General features: G+C 35.4%; 1 protein-coding gene across 4 annotated transcripts in view; it reads left to right on the top strand.

The window, feature by feature from the left end:
- Positions 1-435: 435 nt before the first annotated feature.
- Positions 436-22,254, top strand: part of LOC105158674 (ARM repeat superfamily protein) — a 29,008-nt gene continuing 7,189 nt past the window's right edge. For 2 of the 4 annotated variants that reach the window (XM_088878278.1, XM_088878277.1), the window contains exons 1-26: positions 436-627; positions 710-832; positions 2,661-2,818; positions 3,834-3,878; positions 5,562-5,640; positions 5,732-5,805; positions 6,215-6,321; positions 7,132-7,311; positions 8,501-8,710; positions 8,788-8,980; positions 9,079-9,153; positions 9,260-9,603; positions 9,960-10,155; positions 10,266-10,518; positions 10,599-10,935; positions 11,201-11,387; positions 11,491-11,631; positions 11,807-12,071; positions 12,179-12,637; positions 14,494-14,957; positions 18,330-18,466; positions 18,546-18,727; positions 18,828-19,184; positions 20,027-20,152; positions 20,250-20,315; positions 20,405-22,233. In XM_088878278.1, the coding sequence (XP_088734404.1) occupies positions 559-627; positions 710-832; positions 2,661-2,818; positions 3,834-3,878; positions 5,562-5,640; positions 5,732-5,805; positions 6,215-6,321; positions 7,132-7,311; positions 8,501-8,710; positions 8,788-8,980; positions 9,079-9,153; positions 9,260-9,603; positions 9,960-10,155; positions 10,266-10,518; positions 10,599-10,935; positions 11,201-11,387; positions 11,491-11,631; positions 11,807-12,071; positions 12,179-12,637; positions 14,494-14,957; positions 18,330-18,466; positions 18,546-18,727; positions 18,828-19,184; positions 20,027-20,152; positions 20,250-20,315; positions 20,405-22,233 (6,656 nt within the window). In that variant the 5' untranslated portion in view covers positions 436-558. The remainder of the gene's footprint in view (positions 628-709; positions 833-2,660; positions 2,819-3,833; positions 3,879-5,561; positions 5,641-5,731; positions 5,806-6,214; positions 6,322-7,131; positions 7,312-8,500; positions 8,711-8,787; positions 8,981-9,078; positions 9,154-9,259; positions 9,604-9,959; positions 10,156-10,265; positions 10,519-10,598; positions 10,936-11,200; positions 11,388-11,490; positions 11,632-11,806; positions 12,072-12,178; positions 12,638-14,493; positions 14,958-18,329; positions 18,467-18,545; positions 18,728-18,827; positions 19,185-20,026; positions 20,153-20,249; positions 20,316-20,404; positions 22,234-22,254) is intronic. The other 2 variants (XM_088878280.1, XM_088878279.1) reach the window with 2 other exon arrangements.

Raw genomic sequence — 22,254 nt, 5'->3', positions numbered from 1 at the left:
GCCATCTCGGGACTTCTCTTTCCATTGGCCCATGGGGCCACCTATTAATACTTAATAGTATTAATTAATAAATAAGCAAAAACAGAAAAAAGAAAAATTGGGGTTGTTGTAGACTTCGGCAAATTTGATATAAAAGTAATATAAAAAGAAAAAAACGGTGAGTCTGACTACTCACTTACTTTTATAAAATTTTATTTTTTTACATAAAGTTTATATAAATAAATAAAAAGAAATGGAAAAAATAAATAGTATTTTTTATATAAAAATAAACTTATTTTGACACAAATATTGGGTCTATTTTGGGCCATCTCAAGATGGCCCAAAACGAATCCAGAGATGGCCCAAAACGAATCCAAAGACGGTCTGAAACAAAACGTAGTTCATATTGTTTTCGATTTTGGCAGGACGAGTTGGTATAAATATAAGGTTGAGAAGGACAGACAAAAATCGAGAAACACACGCATAAAACTTCTTCAGCTTTTCTCTCTATTTTCTAAACCCAAAACCCTGACTTAGGGTGCTCATACTGTGAACGCAGTAAGCCTCTCGAATTTGAAGATGGCGACGCCTTCAGAGGCTCGTGCAGTGAAGTCTCTGAATAAATCTTCCGGCGGCCGCCGTTTTGTTGTAAGTTTTTGAGAAAAAGATTTGGATTTTCCAGTTGTATGTTTTTTGTACTGTGATTAGTTGATGAATTTTGTTGACGCAGTTCAAGACATTTTCTCAAAGAATAGAGGAGATTGACATAGATGTCTACCGGAGTCTTGACCCTTTGAAAGCTGAACCTTCTGAAGGCTCGTCCTTTTTTCGTGATTGTCTTGTAGAATACAGAGTATGTTACTTGTTTTCTTCTATGTTTCCTTTTTTACTATTTTTGCTTGAAGGTCTTTGTTGTGTATGTCTGCATGTTTGTGTTGCTGGAATCAGCATTGACGTATATAAAGGGAGATACGATGCAGAATCTTAAAGTAGTTCTAGTTGGCTGTTATGGAAAAATAATTGGGATTAAGAACCTTCTTAAGTGGTGAAGCTTAATCAACAGAAAGTGCACAGATTAAGACAATTTTGATAAATTATAATATTTCACAGAAAAAGCGCTCTGAAATATATTGTGGATCTGACTAAGTGCTGTATTTTTCCTAGCTGATTGGGTTCTGAAGTCTTTACAAAGGTTACACTCTTATACATTGCAGTCTGAAAATATCTAAGCAGATGACTGGGTTTCCCAAAATTATTGGTTCTGTGGTTGATGAAACATTGGCTGAAAGCTGCATCTAAGGTGCCTGTGGAACTATGTCTCATTGTTAGACAACTTTGTCAAGAATCCTTTATCTCCAAGGGATTTCTCAAACTGTCTTGTTGAACCGACTAGAATTCCTTGCTGCACTCATAAAATCTATTTATTCTGCCAAACTGCTTTGTACTTGTCCAACAGCAAAGTGCATATTAGCTCATCTATAACAGAACGAAAGTGCGGTTTAAGGTTGAGGAGGGTGTTTGCAAATAGGTTTAATTAAGCATGCGATGGCCGATGATTAATGATGCCTAGCTCAAGCTCTCTGACGGAATAAATAGAGAGACTATTTTATTGGTACCCTTGGTGTCCAATTCTATGTGCTATAACTGAAATTGGTGATTTGAACTCCAATAGATTTTTTCTGTACTATGTTATCTGTTAACAGGCAGCAATCACTTCTATATGTAGAGATGACATGATGCAAATAAAGTATTCATATGAATGATAGTACAAAAAGTGCAATTATCACCTAGAATTTTTTAATTATATGCATATTTCACAAAGTTAACTTACAAGACAGAGTAATGATTTGTGTAAAATTGTAATGTGATTTGGAATGCAAAATAGCATGTTGTATCTGCCCAACTTGTGTCCATGCAGAACTAGTTTCTTGTACATATATTGTAGATGAGGATGTGTGCCTTTTGCTTGGTCTTTCCTTTATAAAACAAGCATTTATATCTTTGAGAACTCCCTGAAATGATTATTTGTGATGATAAATTGCTGGTGGTCTATGACACTATGTTACTGCTCAATGCTTTTTATCGATGACTGAAATCACAAAGTTCTTTTTTTTCTTTCTTTACATTTACTGCCCAATGTCTAGTATTTGGTGAAGCATGAGAATCAGTACATCTTAAATGTCTTTCTATCAAGTGCATAAGATATGCACTAAAAGAGAAAAAGGTTGCGAAACTCTATAACACAAAGAAGAGATAGGTGGTTCTCCTTTGCTGCAGTCTTTTCGTCTTTTTCTTGGTATTAATTTCCTACCTTTTTCCCCATTGATAGTCAAATAGTTTCGTTAGGTTTTAGTTAAAATTGAACATAAGCCATGTTTTTTTCTGCTGCATATTATTATAACTTATTCATGCAGTCCCAGTTTACCACTGAAACGACATCCTGTTTTCATTTATGTCAGTCATATAATATGAACAAACGAAATACTCTTGTCTTTGTGGACGAGTACGATAAAGCTTCTGCACAAAATATGTTTGGTTAAAATTCAACTGGCTTAAAGATTGCTTCTGCACAAAATATGTTTGGTTAAAATTCAACTGGCTTAAAGATTATGCTTTTATATACACTTAATTGCAATTTTCCATATTCACAATCTTTGTGCAACTTTTGTCATGATATACAGGAACTAAACACTGCTGAGGATTTTATATCAATTTATGAGGAAATTTTTCCCTTGGTACAAACACTTCCACAAATTATCTTGCAAAAGGATTTGATAGTCTCCAGCCTTCTATCTAGATTGAAAATGGAAGGGAGATTGTCGCATGAACCTATACTGAGGTACTTCTTTGTCTTATATTGAAAAGGATGTGCAGAATTGTTGCTTTTCTTGGATGGAATGAGATTCTTAATGAGGTTCATCCTTTTCTTGGTATGATTTTGGTCAATGCTATCTGTGAGTGCATGTATGCTTGTCACTTGTAGCAATCCACATGGTGCCAAATTTACAAGGTTTAGAGTTAAATAGATTAGATCAGAGTGTAGCTGGTTAATGTGTAAAAGTTAATTTAAGAATTGTCACTTTTGTGGTGATCCCAAGAATTAGACAGTGCAGTAACTGATTTCAAATTGCTTATAGACCATAATCAGTTCAGGCATTGTCCTTGCTGATTACTGGATTCTCTCTCTCCCCCTCTCAAAAACAAAATCATAATGGATGTATTGAGGTAAGTGTACTGTTTGAAGAAGCAGGATTTATTGTATCTGTGAGGGTTTTGCAGTTTCTGGTCTGGGCTGGATCCCCCTGTAGTTATGTATCACTATGGAATTTACAAGGAAATGTGTATGTTGTGCAACTGGAATTTAAATGTAGCAGTTCTTTTTTGTGCTTAGATGGGTGAGATTTTATGTTTCAGCCTAACAATGTAGGCATTAAATGTTGAGATTTTGTTTCATAAGTGTAAATTATTTCATGATATTTGGGTCTTTGAAAGATCTTTTATTATGGTCCAGTGAACATTTTGCTATAGAGAATATATATACATATATGTATATATATTGTGCACAGGAAGCCCATGCTGGTCTGTAAGATGTCTTGGTGGATGCATGGGCATATTTTCGATATTAATTTAATTTTGTTCTACATAATATAGAGTTATGGACACTGACTTATTATTGAAGTGTAGCTGCTAAGTTCTTTCAAGCTGAATATACTATTTACTTATGTGCTGCTTCTTGGGACAGTGGTCAAGATTGTCTTGGTTATGTCTGTGCTACATCAGCTCCATTATGTTCTTTTTATTCAGTTATGTCTGAAAATCTTGTTGTTTATGAATGACATTATTTTGTGCTCTAGGTTGATAGCTGCTTTATCGAGAGATCTGCTGGAGGATTTCATACCGTAAGTTCCATTTGCTTTGGGCAGAAGTTTATCTCTTTGTATATCTGGGTGGTCTTTTATTTTTCTTTGCACTGATGCATGAGTTAGCAATAAAATATGGCGTTCCTGAAAATTATTATTTTGCTAAACATTATGTTTTAATTATAGGTTTGTTATACATCAAAAGTATCATCTGCATAGTTCTGAAAGGAACCAACATGATTTACTATAATCTATAGTTAGATTTTTTACAAGTAAAGAATATAGTACTTCTGAATCGAAAAGTACTTTTCTAATACTTATAATTTCCATAATTTTTCAGAACTCTCTCATACAGACAAATTTCTTTGTTAAATCTCTTAATGTCTAGTTTTGGTTCTAAATGGCGAGGACCTGAAGTGGAAAGGGTACTTCAAAACGTCAATATAAATGAATTGATTTGTTTTCTTTTCACTTGTATATACTATGATGTTAAATCTCTCATGGGCTCAGTAAATATTTCTATGCAATTAAATTTTCTTTCTGTGGGATGAAGTGTAAGAGTGACAAATTATAGACATACGCACAAGAGAGATAATAAGAAGAGGATCAAGATATTAGGGTGATGGAGCAGAGTTCATGACAATAAGGGAAGAAAGGATCCCTTTTCTTTTGGTTATTTGACCACTTATGTTGCACGCACTTGTATCGTGTGGGAAAATGATTTTGAAACTTGCCTGAAATGAGACTTTAACACAACGTATTACTATTAAACACTTTTGGAAAATTTAACGGTAATAATAGATGGGTAGAATGCTGGAAAGTTTCTATAATAGTTGTGCGTACATTGACTGTTAAAGGATGGCAGAATGCGAAATCCTTGAATCTTATGGTATTGTATTGTTCGACCTGCCAGAAAGTGAGATATTTATAGCAGGCTTGTTTAAACGCTAAGGAGGTGTGAAGGGTCTTTTTTCTTTTAGTGGGGACAAATGATTTCAGCATCTGCAACATCTTGTTAAGCAATTCGCCCAAGAGTTGAACATTGCCTTATCTGTGTATTCTCCTCTTAATATAAATTGAATTTAGAATGTAAGCTCTCCTCCATATTCTTTATGGCCCAGGTTACTTTTTCTAGTTCCTATTTCATCCATTATTCCCATGTAGCTCAGTTTAAATAACATAATACTATATCACTAAAGGAACTGCATTTCAGTGAGATGAACTGGAGATGCTCGCTGGTGCGAGATAATCAGAGGTGCTGGAGGAATGGCTTTTCTAGTGGAAATTATATGTAGACTGATTTAAGTGTACAAGTATACTTTGTATAGGTAATCTCTTGAGGTGTGTAAGCCAAACGAAAGATGGTCCAATAGGTTTAGCATGACTCAGATTGCAGCTTGCTTGGATCCTAAGATATGTGTTTTCTATCTTAAACTGTTTGATTCTTTCTGAGGATCTCAATCTCCCAGGATTGTGTAGCTCATAACTGTATCTGTATCATATTATATTTACATCCACATAGCCATATCCATGCAAAATAGATGTTGACCTGTAATTTGTACTGAAGATGGACAGACTTTTAGGAGTAGGTGTGGAAAATGTGTAGTTTTTTGGGATTTTCTTGAGTTTATAAATGTAGACGAAGATGTCTTGCAGTTGAGCATAAACTATGTCATTTTTAGTACGGTCCATCATATTCATTTTGTTGTCTTTTGGTTGCAGCTTTCTCCAAAGAATTGCTGATTCGTTGGAATGTCTTCTTCAAAGTGGTGCTGATAGGGATCCAGAGATAATCGAGCAGGTGTGGGAATCTTTGCATATTATCTCTGTTCATATACTGATATCATGAATTTGCGAGTGATGAGTTCTGTGGCTGTAATTGTTGTTTGCAGATATTCACATCATGGTCGAACATCATGATGTACCTGCAGAAGTATCTTATCAAAGATGTCAGTCATGTTCTGAGGTAGTTACTTGAGATCCGTACATAAGGTGTTAGACAAACTATTATCTATATGTTTTGTAATGATTCGTTCAAGTCCAGTTGTCACTCTAACATTTAAAAGTAAAACATACTCATCAAGAGGCTTTGTTTATGGAGCATCGAGGAAGAGGAAAGTAGAGAGTTATCGGTTGAATGATCATATAATTCTTTTAGACTACTTTAATCTGATTCCAGCAAGCAATTTCCAATTCATAGGACATCATATGTACAATATATACTATTATATTTTACGCCTTTAAAATCTATGTAATAATTGTACTTGTTTCACTGCTTTCTCAGATATACTTGATGTTATCTCTGTCATTCTTTTGAGTTTACTAATATGGGGAAATTTTCTCTTGCTCTCCCTTTCTGTCTTCCTAACTCGCAGAATTACTGCAAAGCTAAGATACTACCCAAAAGATTATGTTCGAGAATTTATGGCTGAGTCAGTGTCATTCTTGTTAAGGAAAACACCAGTTCAGCAGCTAAAGAAAGGTATTGCTTTCTGTCATAATTTATTTGCTTAGCATCTTTTTCAGGTTTAATCATTCACAGCATTGTTAGCTTTTGATTTTTTTTTTTTTGGTCTAGTTGGAAAATTTCTTATTAGATTAGATTGGCAAGATTTAAACAGGATGATATAAAAAATGGGTTTTTAAGCTTAGACTGCTGCATGCTTTCCTTATTGGTTGAATTTACACATGAGGTGTTCATGATGCATAACAGTTGGTTTTCAGCTAAAGAAATCATCTGAATGAACTAATACTGTCATGCTGGCAGAAATAGGAAATAGAAAACGTGCGCTATCTCATCCCTGTGCATGCCTTCAGTTTTATAAAAAATCCTGCAGATATTACTATTCTCCAGATCCATACGTATGGATTGACCATATTGTTCTGCTTCTGATATTACTCCCATAATATGCATAAAGGTCCAATGAAGATATGTAAATCCTCGTATGGAAGCCAGTAGTGTGCAAATGCACATACCATGCGGAAAAGGAGCTACCCGTGTAATTTCCTTATGAATTAAAGTATATTTCCTTCTAGAAGAGAGATTTTTTTATTGTTTTTTGTTTTCTATATCCGAATTGTTAGAATCCGTATTAATTTTATAAGTCAGTTTCCAATAATAATCTCTGAAGTTGAGTCACTTAGCATTCTTATGTTGACATGAATGTGCTTTTTATGTTCATTATGTGTTGGATTGGATTGGATTGTATTCGTGTCTTTTGTCTATTTTGTTGCTAGGTTAGTTTGATACTCTGTCACCAGAGAACAATTTTTGACTTAAAAGTTTGAACAGGTATTGCACAACTTATGGGTGAGGTTGTAGACGAACCATCGGACTGGAGAAAATCTGGTGTAGGTGCATTATTATCTCATGTTATGAGGATTACATCATCAAAATTGCACTCAAGGGCTGAAACATTAATGCCACTGCTGGTGGATGGGTCTTCCTTTCTTGATCATCCAAACGTTGAAGGTTTTGCTGCGTTCTTGAAACCTATTCTTTTGATACTGCACTTCTTTACTGCTCCTTTTTCGGCAATACCATAGTTATTAATGGTGTGCCGTGGTGCGAGGTGCACATTGTGCACGCTCAGCGCCATTTTACAAAAATGGCGGTGAGTTGCTTCGCCCAGTGTAAATTTATTAAAAATTAAAATAAAAACAATCAAAATATCAGTGAAATTAGAAATTAGGGAAGATTTGGATTTTGATTGATGGATATTATATATTTTTGTTTGTTTTATAATGATTATGTAGGTTTAATCATTTTGCATGTTTTGTATTCTTTTGTTTTTCCTTAAAACTTATTATTTTGCAAATTTCTTTTATGGTATGATCATTAAAATTATTTCTCCTGGTTATATTTACTTATTTGTGCATTATTGATGTGGATATATATTGATGTATGAAATATATAATTTATTTCGATACATGTGTACTATAAAAATGCGTGCGCTATTAACAAGTATGGGCAATACCTTCATAAGAAATTTGTTTAGATTCAGTTTGCTGTTTCTTTCTTATCTTATGCTTTTGGGGGTGACATACTATATGATTCAGCATGATGTCAATTTTTAATTAGAGGTCATTAGAAAGTCAGTGAGTGTTGCACACGAATTGTCACGACCAACAGTTAGGACATGCAAATGGGCTGCTTGACTATCATGTTTAAATTTAGTCGCATTTCTGACAATGAAGTATTTCTCATCTATTAAGTAAAACTGTTGCTTCTCATCTTATAGAATTTGTTATTAGTTAAAAATATGTGTGTCGTGGTTTGAAGCCTGGAAACAAGCATTTCGTATTCACTCTGTGCAACTCTGCCTCTGGGTATTTTATGTTTTGGCATTTGTTGAAGATTCATGAATCTTGTGAAGACTTCTGGATCATACTGGGAAAAAAAAATGAAATCTGTTAGAGAGGAAGCAGAAATTTTAGATGAGCTTTATTATCAGCTACTAAAGATTTATGTGGTTAACAGATGGAAATTATTGTCTTTTCAGAATGGTAAAATACATGCTTCACAATCATTATTTCTTCACTGATTTGTTTACTTTTCGAGGGAAGGAACTAGAGGTTTCTAAAGCTAAAAAAAAATTGTGAAAAGATTTAGATACACGTTTTAGATTCTTTATAATTTATACATAAACATATTCGTACAGATGCAGGCTCAGAAGCTGTTCTCGAAGTTCTTATTCTGGCCTTCCAGAGACTGTATGCAGAGCTAGATCCCGTGGAACTGACTTTCATCTGGAAATGCTTGTGCAGCAAAATAACGGATAGTGTGACAAATGGAAAATCCTTACACCTGAGCCGGCTTTTAACGCTGCTTATTTCTGTAGTTCAAAATGATTATCTTCGGAAAATCTCTGGTGGGGTTTCAAGATTTTTCTTATTAGTTTCCAAATCATGCATACTCAGTCTCACCTTTGAAGATGTTCTATTACAGACTACCAAACCATGGTGGAACTTGTTGGTCTGCTTCTTACCATGAAGATTGTGGACCCAGACTCTGAGGTCATTGATAAGGTCCTGCAGCTAATGCTTTGCATTGTTGATGGTCTCTCAAATTATAAGAAAATGCAAGCTCTGCTGCAGGTTTCTTCACAATGGGTGCCAGTATTTGATTTAAGGAGTGAACGGTAGTGCTTTCACTTTAATTTGTCAGTGCAATTATGCCAGTACTTACGACTGAGTTGCCCTGTTTATTTGGTCGGCCTAACACATGTTCTGGATACAGTTTACTGACTTTCATTGAAGATCTTCTAACGAGGGATCCTAGTATTCTCAATATCTTTGGGACACATATTCTTTGGTAATTTCAAAAAGCTAACTAAATCTTTCCTTTGATATGTGAAATGCCTTGTACAATCTTTTTCACTTCTTTAGCTATTTTCTTTTGATTTCTTCTTTGATTGCAGTGCATTCAATAACTTGATAGAAGTATCTGCTGAAAGAGTTCTAAATTTGATGATGAATTTCTGTGAGAAACTGGGAGGGGAAATCCCTAGCTTTTTGGATGGGAAATCCAGGGAAAAGCTCTCAAGAATTCACATTTTCTTTGAGGAAACTCTTCGTTATTGGTTTGGACAGATCGATGAAGCTATAAAAGGGAATTTATCTCCCATTCTATTTCAACAAAATAAGTTGGCAGTCCTCTGGGGCGTTATTCGGTGCTTTTCTCATTTCACAGATGCCGAAACACATTCATCTTTATTGATGGACTTGATAAACACAATGGACAAGCTTATGATGGGGGAATCTAGTAAGATATTTATGTTATTTTTTGGATGTCCTGTAACTTAAGATTCATATTTACTTAAGATTCTACATTCCTTTCTTTTACGCGTATTCTGTTAGAAAGAATTGTTCAGTATGGTTCTTGGTGAACTGAACACTTTCTGTTTGCTACTAACTATGAAACTTGTAGATTATTATTTTTAGTGTCAAGGCTTATTGGCTTACTGTAAATGCTTCACAGGAATAAATCATATCAAATAAATTGTCCTTAATTTGTCATTATACTTCTCTGAGGATTTTCTGTTCTGTAATCAGGTTATACCTGTTTTGTGTCGTTTGTTTATGAATTATGATATATATTTATGTAACAATTTTTTCAAGAGTTTGCAGGCTTTCCACAAAGCATTTGGCAGAGTTTGATAGGTGCCGCATTACGTTCTTATCATAAGTTAGTTTTTAGCAGAAATAATACACATGAGGAGCTTGCAATGACCAAATTCTTGGATCTTGCGAAAAGATATAAGTTTTCACCTCAAATATTATCTGCAGTGGCCGATATTCTGGATTCAATTTCTGGGTGAGAATTATTGTGTAAAATTCTTTTCATTCTTTTGTTGCCAAATTTATATTTGCTTTCTGCTTCTCGTAAATGGATAACACTTGCTTTGAACTTCAAAAAATATGCAGGTCTTTTATTCTACCAGACAAAAAATGCCAATTTTATCTTCCAGAATATGCTGGTGGAAAGGTGTTGGATGCTTTGGACATATTTGCTGAAAATTTATGCCATGCCCACAAGGAGATTCGGCTTTCAACTCTACGCATATTGTGCTATTATGAACCTATCTATTATGAGCATTCTAAGAAGGAACGTGCTGTTGAAAGTAATACGATAATAGATGTTTGTGAGACTAGTCATGCGGATGACCCCCATAATAATGTAAGTTTGTTATTTGTGCTTTCTATGTGATATCATGCATCCATTCACTAAAAGTTTGTCTGTGTTCTTTCTGATCTTAGGTTCTCAACCTTCTCAGAGCAATTGAAGAGACTCCCCTTTCAATTTCAACAAGTCGTAGGGTCATTCTACTGATATCTAAAATACAGATGGGACTGAGTGCTCATAGAATTGCTGAACAGTATTTACCTGTTGTTTTAAATGGAATTATTGGCATATTTCATAACAGATTCAGCTATTTGTGGAATCCAGCCTTAGAGTGCCTCACTGTCCTCATTGGTCAGTATTCTAGAATGGTGTGGGACAGATATGTTAAGTATCTTGAACATGGTCAACTGGTTTTTCTAACAAGTCATGGACAGCGTGGTGGAGGCTACAATGATTCTATCAATGACACTGGTATGGCTTTTTTCGATTATATGTTCTTTGGTTATGACTCTTAACTTCTTGGAGAGCATAGATTTCTGAGATGTATTTTCTCTTTATGTACCTATTATTTCTGTTTCTCCCGGTTTTGTTGGCAAACAGAAGTAAGAATTGTCCCTGAAAAGATTACCTTTGAATGAATGTTGGTTTGCATATGCGGCATAATGATTACTGCTTATATGACTGTTTATGTAATTATGAAATCCATTCTAACTCAAAGCCTTTGTTGATTTTGTAGGTTTGGTTGGGCGCTTCAATTATGACATTTTCCCTCTATTTGATAGTACCCCATGCGCAACAGTTTTGTCTCTCTTGATTCAGTCTTTACAAAAAGTTCCGTCTATAGCAGAATCCAACTCTCATCAAATAATACCTTTGTTTCTGAAGTTTTTGGGCTACAATGTTGATGAGATCACAAGGTGGATGTACATCTAATACTGTTGTCTTTTATGTCCTTTATGTCCCTCTCTTCTTCTTTGTATGACTTATCTTATTTTGTTTGACCATGCATATTTTGTCCCAACTTAGCGATGTCGCAGCATATACACTGTATAATAAAGGGAAAGAATGGAAGGGGGTCCTTAAAGAATGGTTAAGCTTGTTCAGATTGTTGCGGAATCCCAAGTCGTTTCATCAAGGTCAATTTTTCAAGGACGTTCTTCAATATAGGTTGGTTAAAGTAGTGCTTGCCATTTTTAAATTCAGCAGCATCATTAGCTTTTTCTCTGGACATTTGACTGAGAATATAAAACAAACTCCTAAAATTGTTTGTTGCTAGTTTCTCTCTCTTCCTTTTCTAATTTACCTTCTCTTTTGGCTTGGATCTGGGGTGTTGGTATTCCAGGCTTCTCGATCAGAAAGATGCTGACATACAGATGAAAGTTCTTGATTGCCTGTTGAACTGGAGAGATGATTTCTTGCTTCCCTATAGTGAGCATCTGAAAAATCTGATCAATACCAAATATCTAAGGGAGGAGCTTACAAGGTGGAGCTTATCAACAAAATCAACTGATGCCATCGATGTGCGGCACAGAGCTTACATTGTCCCAATTGTGATACAAATACTAATACCAAAAGTTAGAAATTTGAAAATGCTTGGCTGCCAGAAGGTACAGCATATTTAATACTTGGACCTTTTTAGTAGATGTGAATGCACTGAAGTTTTTCTTCTTGTTTCTATCACCAAAAACTCAATGAGGCGTATTTACCTTTTCAGAATGCAAGTGTACATCATCGAAGGGCAGTTCTTGGATTCTTAACTCAGCTTGACGTTACTGAGCTTCCTGTTTTCTTCTGGCTGTTGATTAAACCCCTACTTTCTATTTCTGAAAGAGATGATGCATCCTTGAAAAGTTTCTCAAGTTTGTTCTCAAGTCCCAAGGATGAATTTGATATATCTTATATCTTGAAACATTTTACTACAGATATTGTAAAGGCCCTGTCTTGGAAGAAAAGATATGGTTTTCTGCATGTTGTTGAAGATATTTTAGCAGTTTTTGGTGAATCTCATCTTAATCCTTTCCTTGACCTACTGATGAGTTGTGTTGTCCGGATCTTAGCAAGCTGCACATCATCCGGTGGCAGTACAAATAGTAGAGGATTGTCTTCTGTACAGAACTGTTCTAGCTTTGACTTGGATGTGGCTGATCACAATGAAGTGGAGGATGAGATCAAGGTAATGTTTATATGTTCTGCTTGTTTGTTAATTAAATTATTTGTTAATAAGTTTTTGGATATCAAGGATAGACAAGAGATCAGGGCATATCTCGTTGTATAATATTTTTAGTCATAGATTTTCGTCCTGAATGTTTGTTGTTTGGTAAGAAGATAGAAGCTGTACTATAGAAAAATATAGTACACATGTGGCGCTTATACAATCTATTGACAATTTATAATACATGCCCACCCTGTCTCATCTATGCATATCTCTTTTTCAAAAAAAAAAAAATAATAATAATGCACAGAGCATGTCACTGTCGTCCTAAAGCTAGACTTCCATTCACATCGTTTAGAAGAGACTGGTCCAAACACTTATTTTCTCCAAGACTGCAGATCTTTACACCTGACTTTAAGGTCTATCTTTCCATCTGGTACTTCAGACAAAGATGGGAATAGTGTCAATTATGGTGGGCCATCCATTTCATCAATAAGCAGTGTCTGAATTTATTATCAAGACTTATATTATGGTGTAGGACTGTCCAAAAAGGGGTTGCAGGGATTTGGATTACAGAATTAAGTTTAATGGCTGAAGAGATATCAAATTTCTGTTGGACGTTCTGGTTTGGCTAAACTATTCTCATAGTCGTTTGATTCAAGAATACTGACATCTATATTGAGCGCCTTTTCGTAAGAGTTTTTATATTCTTTTGTAAAACGTTTGAGTATGAGATGAAAATCCGTAAACGTACTGACTTTTGGGCTCGGTGGATAAATTGTCAGTGTGAATAAAGGACAAGCCACCAGCCCTAGCTTTATAAAACAAATTGCCATCCACCTATCTAAAGAAGGCAAGTACCCTGTGCTAGCTGGACTTCTATGGGTTACAATCTGGCAGAAGGGCTGCGCAGTAAGCCAACTTGGGCTACATTATTCTCACAATGCAGCTTCAGTGAGATGCAGACTGGATAGCAGCTTAGGGGAAATGCCAGATTAGATATTCCACCCTAATTGATTATAGGTTGTAAATGAGTATAAAGGCTATGTCAAAGGCTGGCGTGGGATTTGAAACTTTTCTAAGAAGGGTTATAACCAGACATGGGTGCTTCCTGGTGGGGGTTACAATGCTAAAGGATTTTAGCAAATTGCCAGCAGAAGTTGATTGTTCCATTCCATGTTTTCGGTGACAAGTGATTACTGTGCTGTAACTTCTTTGCAGGGAATTCCATTATATGTGACCTTCAAGTAACATATTGCTCATTCCCTCAGTTTCCTAGTAACTGTTGGAGTCTATACTTGTGATCAGAACGTTGAATAAGCAGTGAGGGATTCTCTTTGAGAAGTGAAATAAAAGATGGGATCACTTGGTGAATAAAGTTACAACTGAGTTGAGCTGGAAAGTGGTCTGGATTTGGGCATTGTATTAATTCCATTTTTCATTTTTTGGTTAGGTGTAAGGATTAGATTATTGACCACCCACAAAAAGAATGACATGTTACTGGTAAATTATATATCAAATCCAATATATTAGATGTTCTGTGCCCATAGGTACAGTTAATAAATGAGGCTGTAGCAATAACAACTTTGTTTAAGAAGCAATCTTATTTTTCTACAATTGAACGTTTTTTGAATGCATTGAGTGGAAACTGTCTTTCTCTGATTCTAACTTATTCTTTTCAGGTCTGATATGTTTTGTTCGATTCCAGTGTACTTTGGAAACTCTCCTCAAATGCCTTATTTCTTTCTGCTCCATATAGTCATAAATTCAAAGCTAAATATTATCTTGACCACTTTTATGTTTCTCTGGACATCTCTTTTTCACACTATGTATAAGAATGTATAACGTTCTAATTGATAGACTACATTCCTCTACAGGAGAAGATGGCTGTGAAGCAATCCAAAGACTTGAGATCCTTATGCCTTAAGATCATATATCTTGTTCTCAGTAAATATGAGGATCATGATTTTGGTAGTGCATATTGGGACCTCTTCTTTGCATCAATTAGACCCTTGATTGCTAATTTTAAGCAAGAAGGTGCCAGTAGCGAGAAGCCAAGTTCTCTGTTTCATTGCTTTCTTGCTATGAGTAAAAGCTATAAACTTGTGCCACTATTACACAGGGAGGAAAATCTTGTCCCTGATATCTTTTCCATGCTCACTGTCCCATCAGCTTCTGAATCAATATTGTCTAGTGTTTTGAAGTTTGCTAAGAACTTATTGAAGCTTGACAGTGAACTGGATAATGAAGACACTACTGTCAAGAAAATGTTGCTTCCTCATCTTGATGTGCTTATCTGCAGCTTGCATGGTATATTCACAAATGGGAACGATAGTAAGAGGTATTGCTTTCCCTTTTTGTTTTTCAGGATGTCCTAGCTATTTTCCCCTATAACAACTTTGCTTGTTTGAATTATTTCATATAGCAAGTTAAGCTCAGCCTATTTAAATTTTGCCTCTGATTATAAGAGAACACTTGTCTCATATGTCCCCGGCTCTGTATAACGTGCTCTAGAGTTTGCTTGTACGGCTAAACGTCTCTTGTCTTATAGGTTGGACAAGCCAACTTTAAGTGCTTGGGTTGTTTTTCGAGATATCTTTATTGCTATGATAGTAAAACTGCTGGAGTTTTGAAAAACGGTTTAGCTGTAGAATGTGAAAGAGTGGTATCAAGCTGGGTCATATAAAAAATTTAAAATTCTTTGTCTAATAATATGTTTAGTGGTTTCCAATAGCTGTTTTCCGTTTTGAGGTTTGGGGAATGTTGGATTTTTACTAATAATATTCATAGTTCTACATGAAGATAAGCCTATTCTGTATGGTGATTGGGCTGTAGTTGGGGCGACATATTCAAACCTGATCTGAATTAATGGAATATAATGAAACTATAATACATAATAACTAAGCCCGTACTTTGTTACTGCCAACTCTCTATGGCAGTTCATTCCTTTTTAGCATTTTCTGCATTAGTTGATTAATATTTTATTCCCTTGTGATGAGTCACTCTTACAATTGTTTTTACTATCACATATAATCAAACATAACCAAATGTCTAAACCATAAAAAATAACTAAAGCTAATACTATTTGTTACCACTAATTTGATAGTGCATTTCTTCCCCTCTTAGTACTGGTGGCAATGTGAGTTGAGACCATTCTAACTGAACCCAACTAGTTTTTGGGTTGGAGTTGAGATATTTTAAGTTGGGATCATGTCGGTCAACTGGAATTAATTCCCAACTAGATTATTGAACTATACTATATTGGTTCTGATTTGTCAAAAATGGGTTTCATCGTAGTCAATTTCTTATTAGTCGATAAAATATAACTTTTAATAGTATTATGCAATTTAAGCAAGATGTTACTGTATTCATGATCAATCAACAAGCATTTCCTTCACATTGTTTAAAACTTCATTTGGTTCCATATAAAGGTTGGTTAGACTTTCAATTTCTGGTAACTATTAAATTATTACTTCACTTCAATGCTAGATGAAGTATTCTACTTATAATTTTTTGAGTTATACATATTATTATTATTATTATTATGATCATCATCATCATCTATTCCTATATATTTTGGACTTTCTATCAGGATTTGTTCTTTTTTGTCAAGAAATTCTTTAGTCAGCATTGAGTGTAATTTTCGTTCTTTTTTCTTCCTTAAGTTTATCAGTTATTATTTCATTTTCCTTTTTGTTCTTTTATTCTTTGTTATGAGTTTTCAAATTTGATTGAAGCTCAAGAGTGGGTAAAAATAGGTGGCAATGCTTTTCTCATTATTTTTTTTATGTTATTCTCTGTTTTGTCAGTGTTGTTTCTCAAAAAAAGTGATTTTTTAAGTCTAATAGTTCATAATTATACACAAAGATAGCTAAAAACTCAAACCCGATCCATTTTTGACCCATACATTAAAACCCATTTTTGGGTTCAACCCATCTTGACCACAACCCATCTAGGTCCATACCACCAACCCACCCATTTGCCGTCTCTACATTTTAGCATTTTTCAAGCATGAATTTTAGTATATTTTTGCCCCATTTGAAGGGTGACATCGTACAATTGCCTTCTGCAATCATAGCGAGTTGTGAGCCTACAAGAGCTATATAGAACTTTGAACAGCACAAAGACTTTGGGGCATATATGGTCATGATTTTTTTATGCTGCATTTTCATTGAAGTCCAAGAAATAAAATGTTGACCAATTGCCTATGCTTTGCACTGTGATGTGTTATTAATCACTGAGAAGCCAGCACTTATTATTCCTGGAGCTGTCACTGAATTTATGGTCTCAGTGGTGTCCCTAACAATTTGAAAATAGCAACTACTATAGAGCCACACAATCCATCTGAAGACTTTGGGGCGAAAATTGTCATATTTTTATGCCGTATGTTCATTAAAAGTCTAAGAACTAGAATGTCGACCAATTGTCTATGCTGTTGCATTATGATGTGCTTTGATATGATTCCTGGAGCTTTCTGATCTTATGGCTTGTGTATTGCCCGCAAAAAATAGGAAATAAGCAACTACTATAGTGAGCCTACTGCAACAAAGATTAGGGTTTATAATTTGTAGACATTATCTTTTGCTGGACCCAGGTAAGAGAATCAGTACCACAATAAGCATGTGGAGGAAGAAATTTCGATGTGGTCTTGTTGTGTGGAATATTGTTGAATCATTTCTGGGTCAAGGATTTGAAAAGCACACGTTGGGATGGTTCTAAACTTTTTTAGGATTAATTTCATATGTACAGGCCTTTTGGGTGAGAGAAGCAAGGATCCTCTAATATCCTAAAAGCAGGTGAGACACAAGATGAGATTCTAAGAAGTATTAAGGGAAGAGGACTGGTTGTTTTTCCCATTGCTTGGATGGCAGAATTAAGGGAGTTTAAACCAAGTTAATCTGCTAAATACGATTAACATGTTGTGGGAATTTTTTATTTGTTTCCATTACCTACAATGCCATGCGATCCAGTGCAGTGTTATTTCTAATGAACTTGAGCTTGTTGAGGTTTCATCTCAAGTTATGCATCTACTTATGCTTGGAGTCTTTTTGGTCACTCATTGCGAAGCATTACCTTCTGCAGTATACCCTTGGTTCTTAAAACCCAATCCTTATGTTTGGATTTGTGTTTTGAGTGTTTTGTTTTGTGTTTTGGAGATAGAGAGAGAAAAAATAGAGATAAGTAAGTGTGTGTTGAAAATAGATGGTATGTTTGAATTTGTGTTTAGAGGTAATTTAAAATATTTTAAAATAAGTGGTGTAGGTTTGATGTTGGGATTTGGATATAAAAATCACTGTTCATTGTCAAATCATCTCTTTTATATATATTTATATATATACGTATGTATATATATAAATATTGTATGTTTAATGTTGTATTTCTGGGAGACGAAAATCAGTGTTTATTGTCAAATCATGTCTCTTTTATATTATTAAATGTATATATATATATATTATATAGAAAGTTGAAAAACAAAAAAACACAGAAAAGGTGTAAAAACACAAAAACAAACTTCAGTGTGTTTTATCTTGTCTCGGAAAATATGAAAACATGAATCCAAACATTGCCAATATGATTCTGATGAGATGCATCTGAATTTGATCAAATAAAATTAGAAATTTCTCTCTTTCTTTGTCTTCTAGCATATGGTCAACTGCACATGGATTGTACTTATTCTTGATTTTCCCATTTCTCTTTTCTCTTTTCCGTACAGGCACTTGGCGAAGTCCCCAGGTAAAAGGGAATTCACTATCTTCAACTTGTTATCAAAGTATGTAAAGGAGCCTTCAGCAGCCAAATTATTTGCTGATATATTGCTCCCACTTCTTGCAAAGAAACATCAGAATTCTGGTTAGCATATAGCTATTTTGATCTTTTGAGGATAGTGTTTTCATTGAATTATCACTAACCTGGATTGCTGCTGTTGTAGATACCTGTATTGATGTCTTGCAAATCATCCAACAAGTTGTGCCAGTGCTGGGGAGTGGAATTAGTAAAACTATTTTGAATTCAATTGCCCCACTTCTTATTTCAGCTGGTATGGCTGTCCGTATATCTATATGTGATGTTCTTGATGCTATTGCCGCAAATGATTCGTCTCTATTGACACTGGTAGGCAAGCCCATAGAAAATTCTTTGATAAATAAAATGGCCTATGCGATCCTTGAAGATCACAAATTGTAAGCTTCTCCTCTATGTTTGTTTCTTGCAGGCAAAAATACTTCGTGAATTAAATGCAACCTCAGAAATGGAAATGGGTGGTTTTGACTATGACAAAATACTCTCTGCGTATCAGAAGGTTAACGTGCAATTCTTTTACACCATCACAGAAGAGCATGCATTGCCAATCTTGGCACAATCTATACACGACATGTCATCTGAAGAGTTGATCTTAAGGCAAAGTGCATACAGATTATTGCTCTCCTTCATTGAATTTTCTGCTGAGATCCTTAATCGATCTCCAAAATCCGACCTGATCTGGTCCGATGTCAGCATTCAGCACATAGTCCACAATTTTTTCGTGAAACACATGGGAAATGCTATGGACAAGGAAGGTGCTGTTAAAAAGGTATTAACCTTTTGTTCATGGTTCTTCTTTTACAAATTCAGTTTTTCCTTTTATTTTCGTGGTTTCTTTGTTGGATCGCTCTCCTCCTCTCTGTTAGTAGGGGTATCCCTGTCCAAATTATTTTAGATGTGTTAGAAATAAGCAGTGAAAGGTATGTAGGCACAATTCACCTCATGTTCCTTATTGCTTTAGGTGCTAATTTAAGGTTTTGTAGAGTACTGTAGGAAGGACAGAGAAGTATTATTTTGATAGAGTTGCTTGAGTTATTGTATTATTTTAAGATTAGATTGGGTCCAACTCCAAGAAATAGCTGTAAATTTTACTAACATTTGTAAATGTGAGGAGTAGTCTCTTTGGTGCTGCTTACTTTTCTTTAGAGTAGAGCTAGAGTTACTGTTGGAAGCAGAAGTGGAGATGCCAAATACATTGAAGCTTCTAGCTGGAAAAGCAGTTGGTGAGGGCCCCCTTGGTAGAACAGAAAATAACATTAAAATAGGCTTCTGACTGCTTCATATGCTAAAATAGCCCTTTTAAGTTCTTGGGAGTCCATGTTATGTGAATGGGGTGGGCAGTCAGAGTTCAGCTGGGCTATATAGTTTGTGACTTCTAGTTGAGTCATTTACTATCTGTGGGTCTTTTCCTTTTTCCCGCATTCCTTTTTCTCTACTTTTTCTTATGATTCTTTCTCTTTTTCTTCACTTAAGAAACTTTTCATTTTTCATGGGTGGTTGTGTTGGATTTGGGGGTAGGTGTGGGATGTGGGTTAAGCCAGGTGGTTATTGCAATGGTAATATACTTCAGCAGCTCGTTCCTCATTGAATAGGTTTCTTGTTTGCTTATAGGTATGGATTGATTTACTTCGGCAAATGGTGTTGAAGCTTCCCAAGGTCGCAAACCTTGATTCATACAGAGCTTTGTGTAGTGATGATGCAGAGCAAGATTTCTTCAATAACATAGTTCACTTACAGGTAAAGGTCCAACTAAAATTCTGGATGAAGTCTTGGCCTTGAAAATGGTAGCTTTCTTGTATGTGTTCCATTTGTTATGTCATTTTCCTTCTTGTAGAAACACCGGAGGGCAAGGGCACTGTCTCGCTTCAGAAACATAGTCATTTCAGGAAGTCTGTCAGAGGTAATCCTTTTAATTCTTTTGGATACACGAAAAAGTTTATTCTTCGATGTTGCATGCTAATTCTTACATCGATCTTATGAATTTTCTAGGTCATCACCAACAAAGTGTTTGTTCCACTGCTTTTTAGCATGTTGTTTGACGTGCAAGACGGAAAGGATGAACATATCAGAAGTGGATGTATTGATGCCCTTGCATCAATCTCTGGTTGCATGAAATGGAATCAGTATAATGCCTTGCTTATGAGATGCTTTCGTGATTTGACACTAAAACCAGACAAGCAAAAGCTATTGTTGCGACTTATCTGCTCTATCCTTGACCAGTTTCATTTTTCAGAATCATCTTTGGTCCAGAAAGACAAAAAAGTTTCTGCTTGTGTTCCTCCTGATCCATATGCTGCTAGTCTTGCTTCTTCATTAACATTGAGAAAATGTACGAGTTCTGCTGAACCTCCTGTCATACAGGCATCTCTGTGCAAAAATTTACTCCCCAAGATTCAAAAGTTGTTGAGCTCTGATTCTGACAATGTCAATGTCAATATCAGCCTGGTCGCACTTAAACTTCTAAAATTGCTGCCCAGCGAAATCATGGAGTTGCAACTTCCTACTATCATTCACCGTATTTCTAACTTTCTAAAAAATCGATTAGAAAGTGTACGTGATGAAGCTAGATCTGCATTGGCTGCTTGTTTAAAAGAACTGGGGTTGGAGTACTTGCAATTTATTGTCAAGGTCTTGAAGAGCACATTGAAGAGAGGTTATGAATTACATGTGCTTGGATACACTCTGAACTTCATGTTGACAAAATTTCTCATGAATCCAATTTGTGGAAAGTTGGATTATTGTCTAGAAGAGCTTCTTTCCGTCGTAGAGAATGATATACTTGGGGATGTTTCTGAGGAGAAAGAGGTGGAAAAGATTGCTTCAAAAATGAAAGAGACCAGAAAGCAGAAGTCTTATGAAACCCTCAAATTGATTGCGCAGAGTATCACTTTCAAGACTCAGGCTCTCAAACTGCTTTCACCTGTTACAGCTCATCTGCATAAGCAGCTTACCCAGAAAATGAAATTGAAATTGGAGACCATGCTAAGTTCCATAGCTGCCGGTATTGAATGCAATCCATCTGTCAACCAGACTGACCTGTTTATCTTTACCAATTGCCTTATTAAAGATGGTATAAATGATGAAACTAGTGAACATGAAAATAGTTGCGGTTCCACGAACAGTGAACTAGACAGAGATGATGAACGGGTTAAAACAATTCATGTTGAGAGATTAGTGAATGTTGATCGACGTTTTTCTCATTTGATAACCGCATTTGCTCTTGGAGTTCTTCAGAATTTCATGAAAACTTTGAAGCTTAACAGAGAGGATGAGCAACTGTTATCACTACTAGACCCTTTTGTCAGTTTGTTGGGTCAGTGCTTGAGTTCTAAGTATGAAAGTGTTATAATTGCTGCTCTCAGGTGTTTGGCTCCTCTAGTTAGGTTGCCTTTGCCATCGCTTCAATCCCAAGCTGACAGCATTAAGAATTCATTATTGGTTATCGCACAAGGTTCGGTAAATGCTAGCAGCCAATTGACAGAGTCATGTATAAAGTTGTTGACGGCGCTTCTAAGAAGCACAAGAGTTACTCTTTCAGCTGATCAGTTGCATATGTTGATCCAATTTCCAATGTTTGTTGATTTTGCGAAAAATCCTTCGTTTGCTGCGCTTTCACTTCTGAAAGCAATTGTGAACCGGAAACTGGTAGTTCCGGAGATATATGATATTGTCCAAATAGTTGCAGAATTGATGGTACAAAGTCAACTAGAACCGATCCGTAAAAAGTGTAGTCAAATCTTGCTTCAATTTTTGCTTGGCTACCATCTTTCTGAGAAACGCTTACAGCAACATCTTGATTTCCTACTTGCAAACCTGAGGTGAATATATTTAACCTTATT

Source organism: Sesamum indicum, linkage group LG3, assembly GCF_026168435.1.
Source record: "Sesamum indicum cultivar Baizhima isolate 11 linkage group LG3, ASM2616843v1, whole genome shotgun sequence".
NCBI lineage: Eukaryota > Viridiplantae > Streptophyta > Magnoliopsida > Lamiales > Pedaliaceae > Sesamum > Sesamum indicum.
The sequence above is the reverse complement of the archived record's forward strand: the minus strand, read 5'-3'. Positions and strand labels throughout refer to the sequence as shown.